This window comes from Tachypleus tridentatus, chromosome 6 (assembly GCF_004210375.1).
Source record: "Tachypleus tridentatus isolate NWPU-2018 chromosome 6, ASM421037v1, whole genome shotgun sequence".
Classification (NCBI taxonomy): domain Eukaryota; kingdom Metazoa; phylum Arthropoda; class Merostomata; order Xiphosura; family Limulidae; genus Tachypleus; species Tachypleus tridentatus.
In genome coordinates, this window is record NC_134830.1 from 138,015,043 (window position 1) to 138,042,994 (window position 27,952).

Genomic DNA, 27,952 nt, shown 5'->3' on the forward strand with positions numbered 1-27,952 from the left:
CCTTCGACGATCCTTGCGATGTAAAAGTTGCTTTAATAATTACAACAAATGTGTGTTGTAAAGTTGTTTGATACGGTAATTATAAATGTAATTATATTTACACTTCACAATAATTCATTATTGCATAGGAAACTACGAATTTCAGGAAAATAAAGACAACAGTACGTCCTACAAATATTTTATTAACTACGATATATATCTCATATTTAATGGCATCGTAAAAGAAGAAATATAGATCAGCTTAGAGCAGCAAGGCCATCCAGAAGGAGATTTGCAAAAAGTTATTTTTTCATTTGTGGTATCTTGTAAGAGCTGCAAATTCATGAATGAAAAAGTTAGTGGTAAATGACGTCCAGGCACAGTAGGCAAAATAATACCCAAGAAAGCTCTGTGTCTAGAAAGGTGACATAAGTTACTTCCAATAGCATATCAGTTTAACAGTCATATGATATATTATTTCTTTCTCTTTTTCTAAAGAATGGCAAATTCTGTTCGCATAAACGCCCATACTCCGTGGCTCGTCGCTAACCCTAAGGGTTATAATGCTAAAAATAAGCTTTCGATATCCATATTCGACCGTGTACAAATAACCCATTGTGTAGCTTTGCGTTTAACAACAAAGTATTGAGATGCATTCTGTAAAGAGCCCTGTTAAATTCTTCTGGACACTGGTTCAACGACGTAATGACATAAAAACAATCAATGCTAATGAAAAGCACATTGATACGTCCTCTGTTTGGTTATAAATTTGACCATTAAAAACAAAATGTAGTTTAAATTATTGCTTGTTGAAACTCGTGGCATAACCATAAAGAGAAACGTTGCGATCAAAACCAATGGTCATCCAAGCCAGCCTACTTAATACAAAGTTTAAAATATTTAACAACAACATTTGAGAAGGTTCACCAAACACCTGACCCTCCCAGATGGTAAAAAAAAAAAAAATCCCGATGATTGATTTGATTGCGCAGGCCACTGTTTTTGGGACATTTGAATAGTTTCTTACATGACAAAGTATAAACATCAGCTAGTGTACTCTGGCGGTTTGTATAATATTCTTAACTATGGATGAACTGAAGTTGACATTAAGTCAAAGTTAGAGCCGCCGTCTTGGTACTTAGTTTTATTCACAATAATATCCTTCTAGTTTTTGGGTCTGGTTTTTACGTTTTCAGAAATTTAGATAATACTTGAATATTCCATAAGGAAGAACCAAAACAAGTAGCTGAAGATAATGTTATTACAAATCGGGAGTAAACATATATTTTCAGTGTTGTTTAATATTACTATTAGAACTGAGAGTTTTTATGTAGAGTATAACAATATTAATAATATCAGTTTTTACTATTTTTGTTTTAGCACACTCATGTCTAACGCTGTTAAGTAAATAAAAAAAACCCAGCGATTTTTCTGCTAGTCGCCTTTGATTAGGCAGTAAACACTGTTGGGTAGAAACATCGAACATAATATAGTTTATAAACAGACTTTCTTAATTTACGCATTGTGACCGAAGTTTGATCCGCATTATTTCCACTCAAATTTTATGGAACAACAATCATTCGAGTACAGTATACTAAATTATTATTATTATAATATAGTGATATTTTTTAGTTTTTCCTTATTATTAATATTATGAAGCATTAGTTACAAGTTGTTTTTAATAGTATTTCAGAAACTTAAATATGCGTACAAGATATGTACAACTTCATTACAATGTACAATGTATTTTAGTGTATTTGATTTTTAGTTTGCTCATTCTTAGCAAATGTATTTGACTTCTTAAAAAAAAAAAAAGGAACTTGCAAATTGACGTTGTAGATTTATGTGTTGACTTAAGGCCTGAACTTATGATTTGTCATTTTGGAATTGTCTGTTAGAAATCTAACCTAGGATACATTTTGTAATCTCACGTTGTAGCTTGTACCCTAGGATCCTTTTAAAAATATGCAGCCTATTTTATTTCATGTTAATGTGTTTTGTTTATGGCTTAAAAGTTTATTACTATAGTATTAAAGATATCATACATTTAAATATTTTTAAAATTGTTTTAAGTAAATCTTTTGACTACAAGATTTTGGTTAAAAATAGTATGTAAATTATCTATAGGTCTGATATTTTCATCAGTATTTCTGTGAAAGTATTTTTATTGATGTAAGTGTAAGAAGTACTGATAGTGTACATCTGATGATTGCAGGATAACCAAACACTTGTATACACTAGAACTTCAGGAGTTTTCATTCCCTTGTTTGTTTTTTCAGGAAACTTTAACTTTGCCAACACATTAGGCTTTCCTTGTGGACTGGAAGCAAACTTTGTGATTAGATGTTATTATTTTCTAAAGCTAAATCCATTTTTGTGAAAAGCTAATATACATAATTTTAGTTGTGGAATGCCATTCTTATGGTGAATTATAAAATTAATAGCTTTATTTTTTATCTGGATATTTATATAAATATACTGTCCATTGTTATCACAGACACTTCGAGCGTTTAAATAAGAGATGTCTTATAATAATAACAAATGTAAAATAACATTCATTGCATCGTGAGACAGCTGTTCAACATGTAAATCTATGAATATAAAATGTTGTTTACTGAACTTTTATGATAAATAACACAGGTTAGTTAGTTGATAATAAGTAACTAGGTATAGCTATCAGAAATATACTTGAAGGAAACATTTAAAACTAAAAAATGCCTAGAACTTAAAGAATAAATCTTTATATTTTAAGTGCATTTAAAATTCTTGTCAACATTCTTGAGCTCTCATAATCCTTTTTCATTTACCATGCATGAAAACTGTCTATTCTGTTCAAAATATATAAAATTGACTAATTTGCAGATGACTGTTATCCTGCCATGTCTTAAATTATGTGTTCTAGTCCAACAGTTCTAACCATTAAACACACAAAAATAATGCATTAATCTGTATCCAGTGGCTCACTAATAAGTTTATGAGCTTGTCACACAAAATTGAGTTTTGATTTCTGTAGAGGGCACACCATAGATAGCCAAATGTGTGTAGTTTTGTGCTTAACTACAAACAAAGATAAATCGGGGAAAAGAAAACTTTTAAAATATATTTTGAAAGTTTGAAAACTATTGAATATATAACTCTTACAGACAACTTGTATGGATTAAAGTGGAACTATTTCTTGGGTTTTAGAAATGTACAATTTAGTCAACTTTATAAAACTGTTTATTTAGGTAACACAATCTGTATCTGATATTTATTATTAAATTTAAGTTACAAGAACATATGGACCTTGAACAGAGAGAACTTAAAATTTGATATTATTATATATGTAGACACATGTCAAGCAAATTAAACTGTGATGTGAAAGTTTCCAAGAAATAAACAATACACATTGCTATTAATAGAAGATTCATGTAAAAGCAGTGATCATTTAAAATGTATATAACAAACCTCTAAAATACTTACAGATAAGGTCAGTAAGATTTGGTTGTTTTTTTATTTCTATGAATGTTAAGGAAATATTGATTACTATTAGTTCCTTTTTTTAATATGTACATATTTTGGTTATGTTTGTTTTTTTTTGGTGGGTTGTTTTGATTAAAAGATTCTTGCAAAAATAATGTCCAATTCATTTAACAAAAGTAAAATTTGATGTTTTTATTTTCTCACTTAAGTTTTAATTGGGAATTTGACCTAGCACTTGGTTATCATTAGGTTTTAAAATCTTGCAGGTTAAAAAAACTTGTTTGTGACGTTTCTTTTTCCATCTATGATACAAAATTGTCTGATTAACTCACTGTTTAATTGACTTTTTTTTTTCTCAAAAACTTGAGACTTGCAACAAACCTGGACACTTGGGAAATTTTTTGTTGTCACAACATTGTGCCAAAACTTCATTTAGGAAACAATATAAAACATCTAGATTAGAATATTAGAAATGGGTCCTTCAGACATAACTATTCACAAGTTTGTTTTTTCTGATTCAGAACTCAAAGTTACCAAAAGTATCATTCAACAAACCAGACTGTTGAAGCACTATGTCATTGAAATCAGAACCATCTCACAGGTTTAGAAGAGCTAACCTTCTTCATATACCAGAATCTGACCTCTTGTGTAAGAATGGATGTGGCTTCTATGGTAATCCAGCATGGCAAGGTTACTGCTCCAAGTGTCACAAGGAACTGTATCAAAAACAAAAGCACTCTAGTGTACCAGAACTTAAGGCCAAATACTCTAGGAGGTTAGAATATCCATTTCATGTGTTGCAGTATTTTTACCTTCTTCTATTATTGCATGTAGTTTGTACATTGTGTACAATGAAGTTAACCAATGAGTATATTGGTTTTCATTAGCAAATGTTATTGCATTCCTGAGGAATTTCATCATTTTAATTGACTTTCCCAATCAAGAATGCATGGTCCACCTGTATTTCTTTAATCTTGACTAATGAAAGTAAACAATGTATGGATTAAATTTAAAAAAAAAAAAATTGTGAGGTAATATAACTTTGCATGATGGAGCATAATCATCTGGGTAGCCTTACCTCAAGTACAGGGTGTTCAAAAGGTCACTGTGCAGTTTTGTAATCATATTTATTCAGTCTATTTCAAGCCAGCAACTGATAGCAGTGTTTAGAAACAAAATAAGAAGGATCCAGGCCTGTATTGATGCCAACAGGGGTCACGTTTAACACTGTTTATAATTGTCATTCATATTTACCTCCTGTATTCTATATTGAAACATGTCTGTTAATAAATATATTAGTGCACAGTGACTTTCCGAACACCCTGTAGTAGTAATTTTATTTCATTATTTCTATCCATGTATTATTATTGTAAGATTGAGAACTATAATCATGGTTAAATGTTATAGCTGAGCACTATTGAAACAGTAGATTATCCCATCTTTAAAAGTAAAATATTTACGACAACAGTTGGCTTACTAGTGTTATTCTAATTTTATTTAACTAGTATATATCACACTTACAGAATCTGTAGTATTAGCTTAATTATTTAAGGTTACTAGTGTAATATGGACTGTTTGTTTCATATGTTTATGTTAACAGCAGTACTATAAAGTGCTTTGTATCTGCTGAAATATGTTTATTGTTTGATAAATTTCTTTAGTTTTTTTTACACTTTACACTCTCTTGAACTATAAGTACTATTTTTATTTCAATCTTTTCTTAGCTTTCATATTGGTAGACCAGGAAGTAAACACTTAGAACGTATTTTAGTTCTAGTAAAAATGTTTGTGACACAACAATGTGTGATGTTAATACGTGACATAAATCAAATTTTATTAGAAGTGTGTATTTAAATAGCAGCTTTCAAGTTGGACCTGTATAAATAATAATTATAATAAAAAATGTATGATTAGATAATTACTTTTTTTTAATCTGGTTTTTGCTAAGATAGGACTGTAATTGTGTAATTTTAGTCTGTATTTGTTATTTTAAGAAAATGAACATTTGAAACCTAAAATAACACGAGTGAACTTTTAGGTCACCATCTCAGACTAGTGGAGAATCACCAGATAGGACTGTAATTGTGTAATTTTAGTCTGTATTTGTTATTTTAAGAAAATGAATATTTGAAACCTAAAATAACACGAGTGAACTTTTAGGTCACCATCTCAGGCTAGTGGAGAATCACCAGATAGTTCATTCCTTACGTTTTCCAAGTTTGAAGAGAAAAAAAGACATCAGTCTGAGAAACGGGCCAAAACGATAAAAAATATTATCAAAAGAACTAGCACGTTTAAAGGTAAAACCTGTCTTTTATTATTATCTAATATTAGTAGAGAGAAAGGTAATCATTTGAAGTTCTGAGATTTCTTTTTATTAGAATTGTAAAACAGTGTTTGCTTATCTACTTAAACCATAAAGCACATTTGAAGATGGAATACCATCCTGTGAAATTAAGATCTTCCAGAGGAATGTCTTTTTAATGTGAGGCTTTAGTTAACAAACAAGCATTTCAACCATCTTGGCTTCTGTTTCTCAATTCGTGCAAGTTTCAGTTTAGTTGGCCAAACACATCTACCTAAAAGAGCAGGTTCAGGAGTCCAGTCTCAGTTTTCACTTCAGAAAAATTCATGATGTGGTTATGATGAGATGCTATTTAAAAACTACACTAGTCTACTTAAAGTAGTTTAAATGAAGTTCTAGAAATATTGTATAGGCTTTATTTCTTTACAATATCATTGATATCATATTGCTTACCTGTGAAAGACTTTATAAACACTTGATAAACTGTAAGATAATATATATACTTTTTTTTATCTAATGTTTAGCATATATCATATCTAATATGATACTTTCCTCTTTTCACAAGATTAGCTATTCTTGTCCAGTGTTGCTCTCTATATGGAAACTTTTTTCTTTATGCATTCCACAAGCCTTCTGCTCCCCCTTTTGGAATTGAATAATTTCCACATGTAAATCGTCATGCATCACTTCTTCACCATTGGGACCGTGATATGCTCGCATGATGCATGTGATTCCCTCTTTATTCCTCTACTGAGCTATTTCTTCTCATCTGGCAGCTCTTGTGCCCAGATGTATTCCTGTTTGTTTGTATAATGTTTTGTGTTGTTCTTTTGTAGACTAATAAAGTGATCTTCATTTATTTCACATCTAGTTTCTGTTAAAACTGTTTTTTAACTTTAATCCCAATTTGTGATTCCCTCTTTATTCCTCTACTGAGCTATTTCTTCTCATCTGGCAGCTCTTGTGCCCAGATGTGTTCCTGTTTGTTTGTATAATGTTTTGTGTTGTTCTTTTGTAGACTAATAAAGTGATCTTCATTTATTTCACATCCAGTTTCTGTAAAAACTGTTTTTTAACTTTAATCCCAATTTGTTAGAGTCACATAATCTATACTTTAGATTACCAGTTGACTCATCTTTATTATGAACTCTTAAGTTCATGTTACCACTTTTGGGATCACGTCCATAACTAGCACTATATCTCAGGCCTTAGATGCAATAAATCCAGTGGAGAATTTATTCGCTGGGAGATTGAATGTTGCATGAGTCAACCTGTATCTTCAGGCACAATTAAGTGACAGGATTAGCATGCTTTGCCATCTGTTCCTCACTCCACAAGCTTGAAATAAGTTTACCCTTCCATATTTTCCTTTTCTGGACCAGCAATTGTAAGGTTCCATTTGTCTGTTTAGGGTGAGGCCCCCAAATCTCTTGTAAGTCTGACCCATGCCCAATTGTACCTCCTTTGTCTTTACTTCACAACTTTACTGTATCTGTCTACCATCCTTCTCCTCTCTGCAAATTTCCTGAGTGATTTTTTGGAGACATCCTCACCTTTCTTGCCTCCACATTGACTCTTTTGTCATATATGGCTCTGCTTTTAAATAATTGGTTTCTTCATTGTTGAGACTTTTTTAGCTTCAGGACTTGTGTATGGCCCCACTTATGCAGCAGTATGTCTTTGACATGATCCTTGAATCTTTGGAATCATCAGTTGCATTAGTACAATAACATTCTATTCATTCCAACCGTGTTGCCCGTTTTTCTCAGTCGGAGCCCAGTATGGCACCTGTTTCCGTTTCTCATCCTGGCCCTTTCTTTCCCAGCCATTACCTGTCTCTCCTTCTCTGGGTGCCTTGTTTTCCTCAATGCACATCATGTTGCTAAGAATAGTGGTGATTACTTGATGGGTTTTGGTCTAGTGGGAGCCCAACTTGCTGGTTTTTTTCATCACCAACATTTTTTCATTAAGGATCATTGGGTTCTTCAAGTTTATGTGAAGGATTTATGATCCTGTTGTTTTTTTGTCCCCACCTCCTGAATCTCCTGTACTTATTTCCCTTCTTATGCCTTAAGATAGCAGGACTATTCAGTGTCTGTTGGAGGTGATTTAGGAACTACTGTCTTAGCAAGCCATCAGATCTGCTCAACCTACTTCATTGGATTTTTATTCTGAACTGTTTGATACAAAGAAAACTAGGAACATGTGGCCTGTCATTGGTTAGTCTTGCCTCAATTGCTTTGTTAAACTTATCCATCTTACCCTGGAGTCATTTCTCACCTCATGGTAGGTGCTTTCTCTGGGCTTATGGCTGACCAAGGTGGATTTCACCAGTGCTTCTCTCTACATCCTTATACCTGGTCTCATCCATATCCCATCTGTGTGGATTCCTGTACCAGGTGAGGGGACCTTCCAGAGAAGGTTCTGTTCTTTCAGTTTACCTCCTCTGGGATCTAAACATCCACTCACGAGTTTGCCATGCTTGGTGACCTGTGAATGGGAGGAGAGGATCCTGGTGGTTGAGGGGTTTAACCCTAACATACCACTTTGGCTTTGATTTCCTGTAGATGGGCAGCCTTGGGGTGGCCTCCCTAGGGTCATTTGACTGGTCCACTTTGGCTGGTGTCAACCAAGTATCAGTGTTGAATGTTCTCAACAGGAGTTGTGGACATTGTATCTGTCCCCCGCTGGTACAGCAGTAAGTATATGGATTTACAATGCTAAAATCAGGGGTTCGATTCCCCTCGGTGGACTCAGCAGATAGCTCGATGTGGCTTTGCTATATGAAAACACACACACACTGTATCTGATACTGGTGTTTGGATGTAATGCTCATGAAACCCTGGCATTGCTGCAGTGTCCTTGTTTGGCATTGTAATTCGTCCCCTCATTATTTTTTATTATGGATCCTCCATATAAAAACTTAATTAAAATAGTGAAAAAACAGTCCATAGGTAAATGGCCATGTCTTGAAGATTCTGAACAGTAATCTCCAACATCTGTAACACCTGTATCTCATTTTCTTATACTACATTCTTTTCCACACAAACCTTCAGGGCAGATGTCTCCCTTTTTCATTCAAAAGGGTCTAGAGGGACTTGTTGGCTCTCCAGAGTCAGTCAAAAAGCTTTGCTCTGGTGACATATTGGTGGAAACATCTGCATCTCAACATAGTGAACTCCTCTTGCATTCAAAGGTGATTAGGGATATACCTATTGAGGTTATGCCTCATACAACTTTGAATTCATCACAAGGAGTTATTGTTGAGAGGGATTTCAAGAACATCCCTGAGTCAGAGATTGTTGTTGGTTTCTCCACCCAAGGAGTTTCTGCAGTGAGACGTATATCCACTTGCAAAGATGGAATTATGATGCCGATCAATGTCCTCATTCTGACATTTACATCACTGTGTCCACATGCCACCATGAAGGCAGGTTATCTTAATTGCAAGGTATGGCTATACATTCCAAACCTTCTCAAATGTTTCCAGTGTCAGCGGTTGAATCAGTCGAAGACATCATGTCATGGTTCTTTGATGTGTGCTCATTATGATGGCAAAGGCCACAATGCCTCTGAGTGTGAAATGGACCATTATTGCATCAGTTGCAATGGCTCTCACCCATTCTACTTTCATTCTTGCCTTAAATGGTTGGAAGAAAAATAGGTGCAGTATTTGAAGATGATTCAAAGCATTACTTACCCTGAGGCTCGAACGTTGCTGTTCACCACTTCATCTTGGATGTATGCTGCTGCATTTTTTCCACTACTACAGTGGGAGTGCAGATGGATCTTTCTGTGCCTCCAAAGGAATCATTCTCAAACCAAATGAAAAGTCTTTTGACCTCCATAGTTAAAAAAGTTGATGAATCAATGTCAACACCCATCTCTGTCCCTAACATACATTCCAGCAAACCCGAAGATTCACTTCCTTTGGTTCTGGGTACAGGCATTTCCTCGAGTACATCTTCTTCTCCCTCCCCATGATGCAAAATGATTATTCGTTTACGTCCTCAGTCACTGGAATCCTCTTCCAACAACAAAGGCCTGCCCAATCAACTCAGGATAGGATCAATGGACGTTGACAGACCTCCCTTGAATAAAGACAATAAAGAAAAAAGACGTGGTCGTAAACAGAAGGGCTCTTCACCGAATTTGTCTACACATATGTAAAAATTGCCACCTTGATACAATGTAACTGTTGAGGTTTACATTTTAATCTAGATGATATCAAAGCACTGAATGCTTCCTATCAACCTGTATGTCTTTCCTTACAGGAAATATTTCTGAAACCTGCCAATACAGTCACCTTTCTGCAGTTTTCTTTGTACAGAAATGACAGGCTGTGTGATGGACAAGTGTATGGAGGAGTGGCACTGTTGGTTAATCAGCATGTGCCCACCCTCTCTTTGCCACTTTACACACCCTTGGAGGCTGTAGCCATCCATGTTTCCTTGGGTCGATCATCACTGTTTATTCTCTCTACCTGTCACCTGGAGAGACCTATGATCAATCAACTTTTGTTGCTGTCATTGAACAGTTGCCATCTCCCTTTTTAATCCTGGGGGACTTTAATGGACATCATCTCCTCTGGGGAAGTGCTGATATTGATAGGAATGGTCACTCCATAGAGTGTATGCTCTCTGATCGCAACCTTTCTCTTTTCAGTTCTGGTTCTTATACTTATTTTCATGCACCTAATCTGTTCTTTACTACTATTGATCTCCCAATTTACTCCCCTTCACTATTCTCCCACGTTTCATGGAGGATTGATAGTAATCCACAAGGCAGTGATCATTTTCTTATAATTTTGAGAGAGACTAGCTGTGGTTGATGCCACCTGACCCATGTGCCCCAGTGGAAACTGGATCAAGCAAATTGGTCCTCATTCACTGCTCTCGCAGAACTTGATCCTGCCATTGTCTGTAAGCCATCAATAGATGACTATGTGGTAGCAGTAACTGACTGTATTGTACAGGCAGCTGCTCAGTGTATTCCGAAAACCTCAACACATTTTCCACAATATCCTCATCTGTGGTGGAATCCTGCGTGCCATATGGCATGGAAGGCTCGAAAATGGGCCTGGGATACTTTTCGTAGGTATCTCACACTTTCTCACCTCATCGCATTCCAGCAGGCCCATGCACATGCTTGGTGGATAAGACGTCAAAGCCAGAAGTACTCTTGGATTAAGTTCACAACCAGCATATTTTCTACCACCAGTTCCAAACTCATATGAGAAAAGATTCAAAAGGTCAGTGGGCAATATAATTCTGTCCCCCTCTCAATCTTGCTCTCTCATGGCCAGGAAGTACCTGATGCCCGTAGCATTGCCAATACTCTGGGTGAAAGCTTTTGCTGGGTATCTGGCACTTCTTCTTCCTCCTCCACCTTCTTAGCCATCAAGACATGGGCAGGGCAATCACCTCTTTCCTTTCGAGCTGATTGTCACTATGACTGTAATTATCCCTTTACACTGGTGGAACTCAAACTGGCCCTTCATCATTTAGATGATGTACACTACAAAATGCTGCACCGTTTATCTCCTGTTCTCTTGCTATTCTTCTGATTGTTTTTAACTGGATCTGGCATGAGAATGGATTTCCTGCTGCCTGGTGCCAGGCTATGGTTCTACCATTCTCTTAGCCTGAGAAGGATCCCAAGATTCCTTGAAACTACTGTCCAATTGCTTTGAGCTGTCTCTGTAAGACCTTAGAGAGGATGGTTAATGTTCGTCTTGTTTGGTTTCTCGAATCAAACAACCTCCTCTTGCCTACCCAGTGTGGGTACTGACGACAGAGCTCCACAATGGACCACTTTATTCAACTTCAAATGACAATCAGAGAAGCCTTTCTCAAACAACATCTTACATCAATATTCTTTGACATTGAGAAGGCTTATGATACAACTTGGAGGTATGACATTTTGGAAGACCTCCATTTTATGGGTTATGTGGCCATTTGCTCATTTTTATTAAAAATATTTTCATGGATAGGCAATTCCAAGCTCATGTGGATTGGACACTTTCCCATTCTTTTCTACAGGAACCTGGAGTCCCACAGGTCTGTGTTTAGAGTTTCACACTTCATTATAAAAATTGTCATCACTGAACAAGCTTCCAGAAAGCTTCTGGTTGTTAGTCTGTAGATGAAAGGTCTTTGCATATCAACATCCGTGAGCTTTTCATGGCCCATCAGGCTTTGAGTCACTGTCTTTCTCTCGTCGGGTGATGAAATAATTCTGACAATTCTACTGTGGTAGCATATATTAATCCCCAAGGAAGAACTCATTTGAAATCTCTGTTTTTTAATGTTGGACCTACTGTATTGAGCCCACGAGCACCACATTTGTCTCATTATGTGTCATGTTTTGGGTGTTTCAACCTCATAGTAAATCATCTTTCCTACCCCAACCAAATATATTTGATGGAATGGTCTTTATATCCCCTTATTTTATGGTGGCTTTCTTATTAATGGGGTTTTTCCCATGTAGATGCACTTGCCACATACTTCAAGCCCAAGTTATCCCTCTTTTCATTCCAGTATCTCATTCTTGGTATCTGGCCATTGATACCTTCAGCCATAATTTGTTCCACAAATTCCTTTGTTTGTCCTCCTGTCTGGTACTTCATGTAGTGATCTTTCTCATCCATGCCACTTCATGTCATTCTCCTGGTCACTTGGTATTGACCAGCCCAACTGTGGTTTCTACAATTGCAACATTGCTGAAACCTGCACATTGATGACGGTTTCAAGTGGCAAAAGTTTGGGATATAGTTGACTTGCAAAGTGTGGCTTTTATCTTTTGCAAGAAGATCAAGTTTTTCCCATCAGATAGCTTTCCTTTTAATTTACTTCATACATCTTTCTTCTATGGAGATGTATCATTACAAATGGAAGGTGTTCTGCAGTTGGTCTATGACTCTGAGAGTCTGTACTGTTGGTCAAGTTTCTTATGTGGTCTTTTGATCAGAACTTCGTTATTCCATGTTGCATCTTATGCTGAGGATGTTATTGCTTTATGGATGGCTTATGTGAGTTTTGCTGTTGGAAGAGTTGATATAAATTATGTGGACATCCTTTTGATACTGAATGTTAGGTCCGTAAACCCATAGTTAACACACCTATCATACTTAGGTGTTGCAGTGATTCTGGATTCCTCCCAGTCTCTGGAGATTGAAGTGAAGACAGTATGATCCTCATCCTACCTGCACATTGATGACGGTTTCAAGTGGCAAAAGTTTGGGATATAGTTGACTTGCAAAGTGTGGTCCATCACACTCCATCCACTCTACACCTTGGGGGCATATCCATTATTTAATCCACTTTTATACTTTCTTGGATTAAGTTACATGCTAGGATCATTGTCCTGCCACTGTTCTATCCATCTGTTATGTGCTCCTTTCTTTTTCACCTTTTTCTACTATACTTTGTCTACCATTTTATGAATGGATGAAGAGTATATGTGGTTCAGAAGTTGTGCAGTTTCCCTCCTTGTGTCTTTAGATTTGACTCTCTTATTTCCAGGGATTTCATTTTGAAGCTCTCAGGAGGAACTTGTATTATTTCTTTGCCCTGTTCCCACCACCTAATCAGTTTGGGGTTCTAGCTAATCATATGAGTGGGGGGAAAAGTTATATTTTACTGTGCTGAAAATGTATTTCCAATATGTACTTTCCTCATCACTTGCATTTTCCACCCTTCTTTTCCACTTTCCTCTGGTGCTTATGACTTCTGCCAAATTTTTGTGATAGTTCAGTAGATGTAAAGAGGGAGTCACATGCATCACATGAATATGTCAAGCTGTTATTGGTGAAGAAATATTTGATTCCAATAGGGGGGAGCAGAAAGCTTGTGGCATGCATAAAGTAAAAATTGCATATAGAGGGTAGTGCTAAACAAAAATAGCTAATCAAGGGAGAAGCAGGAAGTACCTATTGGAAATATATTTTCAGTGTAGAAAAAGTTACAACTTTAGGTTGTAACCAAATGGTTTTACATATCCAAGGACACTTACAAGTAGATTAAGGTTTGAGCCACTTTTCACAATGTATTTATTAAATATGTTTGTTTTAAAATGCTGAACTTGAGATATAAGATAATGTGTTTTTGTTGTTGTTTTGTTTTAAAAGTAGCATAGCCTTAAACATATCCATTTAAGAATGTTTGTGATTTTTATTGCTACTGTAGATGCAGCAGCACATTCAGGATGGAAGGAACAACGTCACATGAGTTTTGAGAGCCAGAAGGTTAACAGAGACTTTGGAGAGTTTTTAAAAACCCTTAGAGAGCCTGCAGCACAAGATGTGAAAAAACACATACATGTTCTGATAGATCGGGTACAGAAATACACAGACCGGTCTATTGATGAAGCATCAGAACTTATTCAAGATTTTTACCAAGCAGTGGGAGAACGATTTGAAACTCATCCAGCCTTTCAAGGTAATTCGGCAAAACAAAGTTCGGAAGTCTTTTCTTAAAGTAACTGTTGTTCTCATACAACTCTGCTGCTAGGATATTCTGAAGATTAACCATTGCAAAGCAACTTGATGCTAAACATAGTTGGAGATTCAAGGATTTAATATGTAGAAGAACAGGTGTAGTTTTGTTGTTTTTGTAGGTGGAAAAAAATGAACAAGACATGGGGTGAAGTTGAAAGGAAAAAAAAGAAAGATATAGAAGAAAAGCTGATCATCTGGGCTATTGTATTATGGTTAAATGTAAAAAAATAAAATAATTTATATTTAAATTTAAAGGTAGACAAATGAAAATCCAATTGAGCTGTACAATACCAAAGACAAAATATTTGTCCAAACTTGTCTGATCACTGGGCTGATCAAGAGAGATTGAGATACCAGTCAAAGCATTGTACATTCACATTGCAATGTGTTCGTTTTAGGCTATGGTTCTCATGCTGAAAAGCTGCAAAACATTTTTTAATAAAATTATTTCCAATAAATGTAATAATAGCATTGTGTGGTTCCCATGTTTTCTCTATCTAATTTATGATACCCAAAAAACTTGGACCTCAGTTACTAATGGGAAATGTAAAAAATACTATTGTGACTAGCATCTACAGGCTCTCATGCTTGATAAGAGGAATTTATCTATTTTGTCTGATTAATGTAATTCTATCTCTAGGTGCGAGTCCCGATCAGGTGGAGCAGTTGATGAACTTCACTGAAAAGTATCTGATGACTCGACTCTATAAAGTCTTGTTCGGTCAAATTTCTACAGAGGATGAGGAAAAGGATCTAGCCATCCAGAAGAGGATCAGGAGCCTTAACTGGGTGACAGCAGAACACTTAGGTTCAGACATTGATGAGAAACACCCAGAAGTCAGAGATCTTATTGACAAAGCAATTACAGGTTTGGAAATACTGAATACTTTTCAGAGCTTCAGGTTTTGGGGCTTAAGAGACCATTATTTAAAATATGGATGTTCTTATACAGAGAAGTACAGTGAGATATACACCACATGGCCAAAAATATGTGGATGTCTGATCATCACATCCATATGTGCTTGTTGAATGTCTCATTCCAAAACCATGGACATTAATATGGAGTTGGTCTCCCTTTGCTGCTATAAGATCCCCCACTCTTCTGGGAAGACTTTTCACTAGATTTTGGAACACGGCTGCAGGGATTCACTCCTATTTAGCCATAAAAGCATTAGTGAGGTCAGGCACTGTTGTCCACTAAAAAGGCCTGGCTCGCAGTCGGTGTTCCAGTTCATCCCAAAGGTGTTTGATGGGGTTGAGGTCAGGGCTCTGTGCAGACCAGTCAAGTTCTTCCACACCAACCTTGACAAACCACATCTCTATGGACCTCGCTTTGTGCACAGGGGCATTATCACACTGAAACAAAAAAGGGCCTTCTTCAAACTGTTGCCACAGATTTCGATGCACACAATTATCTAGAATGTCATTGTATGCTGTAGTATGAAGATTTCCCTTCATTGGAACTAAAGAGCTTAGCCCAGACCATGAAAAACGGCCCTAGACCATTATTCCTTCTCCACAAAACTTTACAGTTGGCACTATGCATTCAGGCAGGTAGCGTTCTCCTGGAATTTGCCAAACCCAGATTCGTCCATCAGACTGCCAGATAGTGAAGCATGGCTCATCGCTCCAGAGAATGCATATCCTCTGCTCCAGGGTCCAATGGTGGTGTGCTTTACACCACTCCAGCTCATGCTTGGCACTGCACATGGTGATCTTAGTCTTGTGTGAAGCTGCTCAGCCATGGAAACCCATTTTGTGAAGCTCCCAACAAACAGATCTTGTGCTGACATTGCTTCCAGAGGCAGTTTGAAACTCGATCGTGATTGTTGCAACTGTGGACAAACAATTTTTAATCGCTTTAGCGCTCAGCAGTACCATTCTGTGAACTTGTGTGGCCTATTGCTTTGTAATTGAGCTGTTGTAGCTCCTAGATGGGTCCACTTTACAATAACAATACTCACAGTTGACCGGGGCAGCTCTTAGCAGGGCAGAAATTTGACGAACTGACTTGTTGGAAAGGTGGCATTCTATGACAGTGCCGTGTTGAAAGTCACTGAGCTCTTCAGTATGACCCAGACTTCAGTATGCCAATGTTTGTCTTTGAATATTGCATGGCTGTATGCTTGATTTTATTCAATATGTTAGCAGTGGGTGTGGGTAAAATACCCAAATCCACAAATTACAAGGGATGTCCATATACTTTTGGCCATGTAGTGTATCTTCAAATGTGTAGCATCATTTTACATTAGGTGATGCTGATATCCTTGCAAAGGGGCACTTTGGTCAGACATTGCTTGTATACTTACAGGCAGGGGTGTGGTTGCATCCCTTAAATTGAAATATTCAAAATCTGTAAAATCAGTCTTAGGTACAATCAAAATGTACCATTTTCAGTAAAAGTTACAAATTTATTTTTGGAGAGCATGACTCCAAATATTCCTTAGCCTCTCAGCTCTCCCAGAGATGAACCCCTTATCTGGTTATCAGGTTTTTATTAGGGTCATGATTCTTTACAATAGTTGTCTGTGACTTGTTAGCAATAAATTTTTAAAATAACTGGACAGCACACAATCCACTAGTTTTAAAATAACGTATTCATAACAAAACAAAAGTATGTACAGAAATTTCTTATGCTATTGGTTATCACAGTTGTATCAAGAGCTTTAAATAATTCTTTTTTTTGTATGTGTGAAAGTCCACACAAGCTGGTGCTGTTACTTTAGAATCTGATTTTAGACAAATTGTTCTTCTCTACTCTTTTAAAATGATAAAATCAGTGATGAGTTTACTCATCTCATAGGTCACCACAGCTGTATTCAGAGCATAAAATAATTCTTCTTTTCATCAAAGTCCACACAGGCAATATTAGTTACTTTAGAATGCCATTTGATGGGACAATTCATTCTCTTCTGCTTCTGTTGTTACAATACAAACTGTGAAACTCTTTAGAAATTGACTGTTATGGCTAAACTTGCATGTAGTTTAACTTCACTTTTACTTTCACTAAGTTACATGCACTAATGTGATCACCAATATATTTATACACACACACATAATACTATGAATGATTAATGTATTTCATAGCATTACATAATGAAATAGCTGTGTCTTGTTTTATCAGATCATCATAATTTGGCTTATCATTGCCTATAGGAGGTTATTTAGATTGTCAGCAGATGGATCCTCTTTTGAACCTGTGGAGGTCTACATTGAAACCTGTGATACGTTTAAACAGATCAAGGTTTTCTAATATTAATCTTACTCTCACAACTGTTCAGAGATACCCATCTTAAATCCAGCTTTTATCTGAAACTCCAGTTTCTAACCAATTAGAAATATAAAATGGACATAATTATAAGCAAAGATTTAAATTTGAATATTCTACCTTCTGGTTTTGCTGATATGTCAGTAAATTTGCTAAGCCCACAAGACAGCTCTTCTTCCTCCCTATCTAACTTTTGAGATTGTTTGCTTATCACCTTTACCTGACCTGTGAACATCTTACTAAGGTGATTGTAACATGTATGTATGTACCTGTTTATGTAACTGTAATAATATATACAACATGTTAACTTTCTTCTTTCATGTGGTATGAAATGTGCCTATAGTACAATATTTTTACTTGTGCTCATAACAAATAGAAAGAGAAGATCTCTTTTATATAAAACTTACAGTTCTACATTAAGTTTTGTCATCAAGAAGAATTACTTGATTTGTGTTGATCAAATGCAGTGTTCTAAAAAGAAACAATTTTTTAAACATATACTCTTCAAAACGAGAAATGCAAAAGGGATATTTTTGTTATTTTAAAGAGAAATATATGTAATAAAGTTACAAGCTCAGAGTATGTGATGTTACACGTGTTAAGGCACTGATTGTCACACCAAAATGACAATAAAAGTTGTGCACTTTGAAAACGGAGGAAAACATCGGATTTTTGCCAAAATGCATGCATCTCCAATACGTTTGTTTGAGAGATCTGCATGTTCTGCAAGTGCAACATGTGCAAAATCCATATAAAAGTGACGGGTTCTCAGTTTCCATAGCTCAGTGTTAAGCCACCGACACACAATACAGTTACACCAAGACTGACTGAAGCACAACGCAACAATGCCATTGGTCGCTTGGAAGCAGGCGAATCTTGATCAGATGTTGCCAGAGCTGTGAATGTCCACCCAAGCACCATCACAAGGCTATGGAATCGTCACCAACAACATGGATCAACTCATGACCGTCCATGATCTGGCAGACCTTGTGTGACCACGCCTACACAAGATCGCAACTTCCGGTTACGTCACCTTTGGGATAGGACCACCACTGCGACATTTACTGCCTCAACCATACCAGGGCTGCGTAGGATTTCCGATCAGACCGTACGCAACCGTCTACGAGATTCTTAGGCCCCATGTACAACCCATCATGGTGAGCGTCAGCGGCGTTTTCAACATGACAATGCCGTCCTCACACAGCCCGACTCACCACTGTCTTCTTGAGACACCACAACATCAACGTTCTTCCCTGGCCTTCCAGATCACCAGATTTAAACCCCATCGAACATCTTTGGGACGAGTTGGACTGACGTCTGCGACGGCGACAACCTCAACCGCAGACTCTACCTCAGCTTGCAGCAGCTTTGCAGGCTGAGTGGACAGCCATTCCACAGGATGTGATTCATCATCTCATCACTTCCATGGGCAGGAGATGACAAGCAGTTATTGATGCTCACGGGGGGCATACTCGTTATTGACGTTGAGTGACGTTAAACTTCACCTAGTGAGTGTGGACTTCGCCTTTGCAGACTTTGGATGCTCAGCAGTGAATGTGCAAAGTATCACAGATGTCATACAGAACTACCCGGAATAAACTTGTTAAAAATTTGTCTCATATTTTGCCTTTTGCGTTTCTTTTTTTGAAGAGTATATTTATAGCTTACTTAGAAAGCCAGGTAAATTATGGTAGTTTGGAACTTTTTTTTTGTAATAACTAGTTAATATTTTGTGTTCTGTAATACGTATTTGAAAGCTACATGAATTCTTTGGACTCACAGAATCATGTGGCTGAGAGATATTTATGGGATAATGTCTTAAGATTTAGATTTTACTCAAGTACAACAGGGTCTAATATACAATGGGTACTCCAGATCATTATTTCTTAGGTGTATAATTTATTATTATTATTATTATTATAGATTTTTTTAAACAAATAGTAACTAAAGTAAAAAATTAAGGAAACTTCCCAGATTATTATTAGTATGTCAGTGAAATGAAATGTAGAAAATTTTACTACCTTGAACAGTGTGTGAAACATACAACTGAGTTCATGTGCTGTTTATGTTACTTCTACAGGAAACAGCTAATGGACTCCTGCAATAAGTTATTGCTTTTGATGTGAGGGTTACAGATACAATGAGAGTAAAGTATGGTAATAAAAACCATAAAGTTAACAGAAAACAAATGTGGAAAGGTTGAAGGTTAAAACTGTTATGTTAATTTGGAACTTTCTGAATAATACTGCAATTAGTGCTGTGGATTAAAAAATATATGTATATCCATTTTACTTCAAATTTTTCTACTTTCATTGTATGATGATAAAACCACTCTTCTAAATTACAAAAATTTTGTTCAGGTTATCTTGTAAGTTCAAATCCAGTAACTAATTAAATTATATTTCTTGTTTTGAAAACTTTTTTGCACATATTTTTTATAGTTTAAAATCTAAGTTTGTAATTCCAGATATTATAGAAATGGACTCTAAAAGGGCTCCACAGGACAAATTAAACTGCATTGTTCGCTGTAGTCAGAATATTTTCAACATACTGCATGTATGTCATGGAGGTCCAGCAAGTGCTGACGAATTTCTTCCAGCTCTTGTTTTCATTGTCTTGAAGGCAAACCCTCCTCTGCTGCAGTCCAATATAAAGTACATTACTCAGTTTAGTAATCCAAGTAGACTTATGAGTGGTGAAGGAGGTTACTATTTCACTAATTTGGTGAGCATTTATTTTTCCATATTTATAACTAAAATAGATTGTACATTGTTCTTTACTCTTTGAGACATAAACCATGTTGTAAAGTTATATGTATGGACAATTTTTTAGTTGATCAAGTCTAACCAAAAAAAAATTATATATATTTTTTAGTAACACTTGGAAATTAAATTAGATGCAAATTTGTTTTGTACTTGTCAGTTACATTATTTTTCAACTTTGTAACCTCAAAACTAATTCACTTTAAACAGGGAATGTTGCAAATATCAATAATCCCTTCAGATACATACGACTGTTTATTATAAACTTAATATTTAGTTTATATTATGTGGGCATCAGTTATTTTTAGAAGCAATAGTTACTGTAAGTTTGCTCGTGTAACTGTTTACGAACTATTGTTTGTGAAGTTCGCTTGTTGTAAATTGATGTCATATTACTCGAATTTTCTGGATTTTTCTCATTCCTTTTAAGTGAGTATTGTTGCATCATAAAATCTCATAGTTTGTAGAAAGTTCTAGGCCTCAATTGGACAATATAAATATATAGATGGCGAAGTGAGTAAAGTAAGAAAATGTTAGATAGCTAAATCTAGGCTGGGTGATCATAAGTTTAGTTACAGAGAGTTTGTGTAGTGAAAAATTTTAAAGTGTAATAAATGCAGATTGTATACTAATAACAGAGCAGAGAAGAATAAGAATAATTTGTCTTGTTAATTTGGTTCTAAATTTTTAAGTTTCATAGTCAGGTAAATACTGGTTATCGGAAAGGTGCTTGCCAATCGGGAAGGGGTTAATCTTTGTTTATAATGTTGTCATGTGATCTTTGGTGCCAATGTTTAGGTTATCTCTAACCATGACTGTATTTGTAGTGTTGTGATGTATGTTTCATTGGAAACTTTTTCGTTTAGTAGTTGAAACTTACACTGTGTTTGTAGTGTTGTGGTGTATAATTTATTTTAAATATATGTTTTTAGCTGTGGCTGTGTTGTAGTTATCATTGTAAAAATCTTTTTTTTTTTAAACCATGATTGTAATTGTGTTTATAGTGCTGTGCTGTGGCCTTCATTGAAAACCTCACAGCAGAGTCCCTCAATCTAACTCAGGATGAATTCAACCGATACCTCTCAGGTGAAGCAGTGCCACCTGTTGGTTATGAACAAAATGCATTCTTATGTGAAGGTCTTCGTTTGATGTATCAAAATCTGGCTGCATTATCAGACTTGCATCAGCGTCATGAAAAACTCATGGCTGAAGTTCTTTCTCTTCGGGAAGATATGAATAAGTTTAAGGTCAGCCGACATTTAAATTTGAAAAAAAATTTAAGATGTTGTAATTGTCCTTATTATTCCAATATTTATATGTTATATATAACCTACTAATTAATCTTTGGAATTCAACAGAATTGTATTTGTGTCATTTGAAAGATATGTTGGTGATATTGAAATGATAATAATTTAAATCCCATATCAAAAATCTATTTTACGTTCTAGAAACCTTATTAGTGTAGAGTGATATAAATATGAAGGTTAAAGTTGTAGTGTAAATTATTCATCTTTATTAAGTCAGGCCCTGGCATGGCCAGGTGGTTTAAAATGTTTGACTTGTAATTTGAGGGTGGAGGGTCGAATCCCCATTGCACCAAACATGCTTGCCATGGGGGCATTATAATGTGACAGTCAATCCCACTATTCGTTGGTAAAAGAATAGCCCAAGAGTTGGCAGTGGGTGGTGATGACTAGCTGCCTTCCCTCTAGTCTTACACTGCTAAATTAGGGATGACTAGCGCAGATAGCCCTTGAGTAGCTTCGCGTGAAATTGAAAACAAATTATTGAGTCGGTATTATTATGCCATCACTTGGAATTGGACTCTGTTAATATAGCTTTCATCGTAGAAAACTTTTAAATTTTTGTTATTTTATCCAAGCTATAGCTTCAGTTCAGTTATAACTTGAAACTTGTTAAACAATAACTGCATTGCTTGTTGTTGAGAGTATGAGATTTTTTAAATCTTAGGATATTTCAGTAAATTTAGCACGAGTAAAGAATTCCATCACTTGTCTTCCTTTTATACTGTGAGACAAAGAATAAAAATATATTTTGCAGCCCAAGTTAAGCTCAAATCTCTCTTCATTGATGGATTCTCTTAGACTTTTGCAATCAGTACCAATAAATATGCAAATATAAGCTCATTTTCAAGTAACAGTTTGTATTATATTTTTATATTTTGTTTTCTGAAAAGAAACTGAATGATGAAAATGACAAGTTCAGTGACCAGTGTTCAATATCAAAAATAAGCTTAAAACAATCCTTTCCAATTGAAATATTTGGAATCAATCCAGGTCAAATGGGTGAACAGTAATAAAATGACAGTTCTTATTTAAAAAGGGGTACTGTTCAATATTCCTTCTCATATTTTCAATCCATGTGGAAAATGAATTTTTTCATGTGCATCAGTATCAAGGGAATGTGTTGGGTGTATGTTACCAGTTGTTGCTTTTTTGGAGGGAGGGGGGGATTCTAGTTTTAGAGCAATGATTCTATTAAGTTGTTTGGCTAAATTTGCAATACTACCAAGTGGTTAATTGGGCTATAGGCCTATCAACTGCCAGGGTTTTTAAAGCCATCAACATGTTGAGACTCCTCACCGTTACTGAGGTTGTGTGCAGTCATGCAGCTTAGAGGGAACAGTGGTGCTGATGTGTACTTTAAAAGATGTTTGCATGTGAAAATAATATCAGGATGAAAAGTCATTTTTAACTACTAAGAGAATTTCATGTAGATTATAATTCTATTTGAATATCTTAATCTTTATTATTATTTTTGTGACAAAATCACAACCGAAAAAGAAGAAATAACATCAGCTCCCTCATCATGTACTATAATACCTAAAGCACGCACAGTTACATATCCAAATGTGTAAATAATAAAACTGAGAAGAGGTTAAAATATAGGGGGCCAAAGGTCAAGAAACCTGAATAAGCACAGAGTTAAAGCAATATATTACTGTGAATATGATGTTAGACATTAATTTTAACTAATTAAATGTTTTATTATATGTGGCTTTGTTTTATTCTTCAAGTTAACTTCATATAGGGATACCTTCTGGGGTATCTTTAGGAATGCTTTAAATAACCATCAGTACAACTCTGGTGTGCATGATATTTAATGTAACTTGAATATGAATATTAAATAATTTCATTCATGGGAACTTTACAATTCTATAAAGTAAAAAAAAAAAATTCTTACAGTGCAAGCTGAGATTAATTATGTTAAAAATGGTCAAATTAGATTTGAAAGGGTTTTGTCATATTTCTGAAGATGTATCTTTCTTCTTCTCACCTGTCTTTCTTCAAATATACCATACTGGGTTTCATGTTTTAATGAACCAGACATATATGGGGTGCCTAAAAAGTCTGGAACTGTAGACGATTTGGAGTTTTCCTTAATTTCCATTACTTATTATGGTACCGTTAAAGCATGAGAAGGTTTAGTTAATCCTTCTGGTAATCCAAATATGTTTTGAATTACAAGAACAATATGTAAAACGTATTCTGTAAAATTTGTTGAAGTGCCTGTGGTTCCAAACTTTTCGGACACCCTGTATATTTTAAAAATTATTAAATTAAAGCAAAGGATAATATGTTAAAAATATGTCAAATACACATCTGTCATATCCAGTACTAATGAGGCCTTTTGCCCAATCCCAGAACTCATCAAGCCAGCTAAGATTTAAAATACTGTCAGAAAACTTACTTTTAAAGTGGTAATAAAATATATACAGGTATGTTGGGCTTAGGATACTTTTACAGTAGGTGTCAGTGACTTGTTGGTGATACATCTAATCAATAAATGAACAGTATACACTCTGCTTGTTTTAAAATTATATATATGTCCTAAACTAGTTAAATGTATGTACAAAAATTCTTTACATGAGGGAGATCATAGTTGTATCGTAAGCACTATTCAGTTCTCTTCTTCTTGTTAAAAACTCCACTTAGGCTAGTTTGATGTTAGGCCTTGCACTTTTGTGATAGTTAAACTTAAGTTTCCTAACTTCCTCTGATCGAACTTCACTTTCCTGTAACTTTACTCGTACTCTCTCTGTTCCTGCTTGTCTGGTCGTAGCTATTTAAATATCTAACTTAGGCCTAGAAACCTTGGTGCCGGTGAGTTACAAATTCAAAATAAATTAGTAATACTGACATTAAACAGTCTTTTATATCTGATAAAGGTGCAGCAGTGGCACATTTTGTATCCTCCCCCCCATACTGCTGATTGTTGAGCATATGCAATTTTTTGTGCATCAAACTTTTCCAAAAGTCGCCAAAGTTAGAGTTTGTATACTGATAATGTGTAAAAAAAACATTTATTGCAATTAAATTGTAGAAATTTTAGAAAGAGAAATATGTTTTTCAAAAGAGCACAGAGAGTTATGTATATGTCTGTGTTGTGTTGTTTTTTGTACTCTTTGAGAATAATTTGTAGATCTTTCCAGGATGCCATCACCAAGGAAGTGGACTCGGTTTTAGCTAAAACTCCCCTTATTATTCAACCATACAAGATTCCTCCAGGCATAGACTTAAAGTTGCTACCGTCAGTCATTCGAGATCACGTCCTCCCAACAGAAGCTAAGCTGGTGGATATTGAAAATGACCAGAGTGCTGGACAACAAGCTGTGGAAGATAGTAGTGGCTATTTTCTTACAGCTAGCGAGATTTTTACCAAACAAGCTTCGAGTCTGAAACCAGAACCAGAGAAAGTGACCCATACCCTTCTAGAGTCGAGTATAACGGGAACCATAGAAACCTCTCACAAAGCCAGGGAGTATTCATTCAGTCTTGTTGAGCTCTTGCCACATTCACTTTGTCCTGATGTAGATAATACTCCAGAGGAACTGATTCTTCCTCCTCCACTCCAGCCAGTTGTAGTCATGCAGGAAAGTACCAACTGTTTTCACACAGATGAAACAGGGGAAGATAGTAGCCCAGTAATCAAGGTTAAAGGAAGTTTAGAACCAAACTTTATTTCGGAAGAAGTCACCCAAAAAATCAACAAGTTTTCCACTGAAAGAAGAAAAGAGATAGATGAAAGTAGCAACCTCTTTCTCACAGATGAAGCTACAATACAGAAAACTGGTTGTTTAACAGTGATTTCTGAAGATGATGTTCAGGAAGCTGCAGTACATGACTCAGTTTTAGAAAAGGAAATTCAAAAAATGAACTAATCTGCTACCAGTACAAAATGCAGTACATGGAAAAATGGTATTCTGGTCACCACCTCAAATTGTGATATGCAAGAAAGTAACATCTCATCTGTCACTTCAGATAATGTTTTGTTACAGAATATTACTCGAATCAGTACATTAGAACGTGAAACATTGGAAAACAGTGTTCCAAGTGCCCCATCACGAAATGAAACACAATAATATTACCTGAAATAGAAATCATACTTGTTGAATTTTAAAGTCTATCTTTGTCGTTAAGCTATTAGCATCATTTCTTCTAGTAGCTGTGATTTGCAAGTTAAGAGAAGAGTGTATTTCTCTAAAAGTGATGAAGTAAAATAAATAATCAGTAGTGATAGATCTTGTCCCATATCTCATTGTTGAAACTTGTTTTAGAATATCAGTTTTGAGTTTTTGAAATTAATACTTATATTTTGAATAATTTCTGTTTATGTACTTAAGAATTACACATCAAATTTTTAGTTATTTAACTTTTATATATTTTATTTTGAGTAGTTCTTCCAATATTGACTTTATCTCACAAACTAAGGTACTATAACAATGTTTAGTAAAATTCTACTAGGTACCTCTTTTACGCATGGAAGTGTTAGCGTCATAGTGAATAACCAGTTAAATACGAAGTGATGTTCGGTTTATCCAGCATCCACGTGTATGTAAAGTGTCTTTTGTCGGTGATGAAGTTGAAATAGCGTGCCAAATGTAATGAGTTTTGTAACAAAAAAGTAAATATATTACCGTATTTCTCCGCATATAATGTTCACTGTTTTTCTACGTAATATCCCGAAAAATTCACTGTGCATTATATTCGCACACTTTTGATTTTGTTAGGTATTTTACTGGAAGTTCTCGCGTATAAAGTTTATGAAATTAACAAGTAAAGAAATACTGAGTGAAAGATTTCGAAGACTAGTTAACACATCGATAATTTTTTTTTGTATTTAGAAACTAGTCAATGTATTTTATTAAAGTGATTATGCGACAAACTTTCTTCAATTTATCTTTTCGAAAGCGGAGCGCATTATGTTCGGACAAATACAGTAGTTGGGTTGTTAGGCCTAACTGTGTTATCTCTTGCATTTTTTATTATTTATTCTAGGTTACTGTTTAAAACCTTGAACCATCAAAAAAATTAATTTATTTTAACTAAATTAATATACATTATATAAGTTAAAAAGGCTGTTAAAGTATACCATAATTGAATTTCTTTTCAAAAGTGTCAGTCGTATTATATAATAATAGATATAGCTACTGTGGCTAATGTTCTTAACCAAAGAATTTTTGTTACTTACAATTTTCTATACTAGAAATATAACGTGAAATATCTAATTTAAAGCTTTATAATCTGTCAATATTTTTGCTTTTAAATAATGCTTCAGTTTTAGATAGAAACGTCTGTTATTTCGAGATATTGTAAGCCAAGTCACCATTAGATGTTTTCGTATTTGAAAATACAAGTTTTTCATTTTACAAATATGCTTGTGAAATTGTATTAACTACACAGTAGCTTTCCTTTATTTTTCTTCATATTTATAGTTGGTTGATTTCTATCGCCTCTTAACAATAAGCATTAAGTCTTATAATATTAGAAATCGAGATTTAATGATCGTCAGACACAGCACAAATAATTTACTGTTTGTAACTTTGCTCTAAAATAAACTCGGTTAAAAACAGAATTCACAGTAGTTTTCAAGATTTGTAAGTGCTAGTACTCCGAAAATAAAAATAAATGATAATATTGAAAAGTTCAATTTCTTGATGTTTTTGTTTGTAATAAAACAGATTTAAGCTACTGTACTTAAGACTTCTGGCTTCTTTTTCTTTTTTGTTCATCCAAACTTAAGTAACTTTAAATAAACTTGTAGAATAGTTGTAAACCCTTTTATTTTTTATATTTGATGTTTAATAATTATAATGGAAAAGTGTTCATTCGTGAACAGCTAAGGACTATAATAGTAGGATAAGTTCTGCTTATATCTATATCTGCACTACCAAGATTACATTAATAAAAGTAAATTTATTTTTATGTTAGCGTGAACGTTTTTTTTCTTCTTTCTCGTCAGTTTTGTTTAGAATTGTTTTAATGACAGTCTATTCAGATCTTTAGTATGAAGTATCTACAATTCATATTTCAAAACAAGGTAAAAATAAGAAAGTTTAATCTTCACAGAAACATTTACAAATGTTGTTGACCTAAGATTATGAGCCACCACGCAACACATTACATAAGGATGTTTGTATAACAGCATTAACAACTTCAAACCGTCGTTAATTACGATAATTCGTTTCATTTTTTCTTTAGCTGAAATTTAAAATCACCTTTATTTTAACACAAGAAATTACCACGATCGCAAAAAGCCTTTTTCGTGGGCTGTCATATATAACAAATCAAGGTAAAATCAGTTAATGGTTGTTAAAGTTACTGACTTGAAGTTTTGGTCAATAATCAGTGCATGATTTAACATATTTTCTTTTTAGT

General features: G+C 35.0%; 1 protein-coding gene across 4 annotated transcripts; it reads left to right on the forward strand.

Annotated features, from left to right (window-relative positions):
* Positions 1 to 992: 992 nt before the first annotated feature.
* On the forward strand, positions 993 to 27,506 carry LOC143253796 (rab5 GDP/GTP exchange factor-like). Of its 4 annotated transcripts, none has more exons than XM_076508184.1 (8): positions 993 to 1,113; positions 3,963 to 4,216; positions 5,602 to 5,741; positions 13,933 to 14,184; positions 14,884 to 15,111; positions 19,979 to 20,235; positions 21,278 to 21,520; positions 24,727 to 27,506. In XM_076508184.1, the coding sequence occupies exons 2-8, from the start codon at positions 4,014 to 4,016 to the stop codon at positions 25,453 to 25,455; spliced, it is 2,052 nt and encodes a 683-aa protein (XP_076364299.1). In that variant the 5' UTR covers positions 993 to 1,113; positions 3,963 to 4,013; the 3' UTR covers positions 25,456 to 27,506. The 4 variants fall into 4 exon arrangements, with proteins under 4 accessions (XP_076364299.1, XP_076364302.1, XP_076364300.1 ...); XM_076508185.1 differs by having other exon boundaries at positions 1,049 to 1,563; XM_076508186.1 differs by having other exon boundaries at positions 1,055 to 1,253.
* The last annotated feature ends 446 nt before the right edge of the window (positions 27,507 to 27,952 follow it).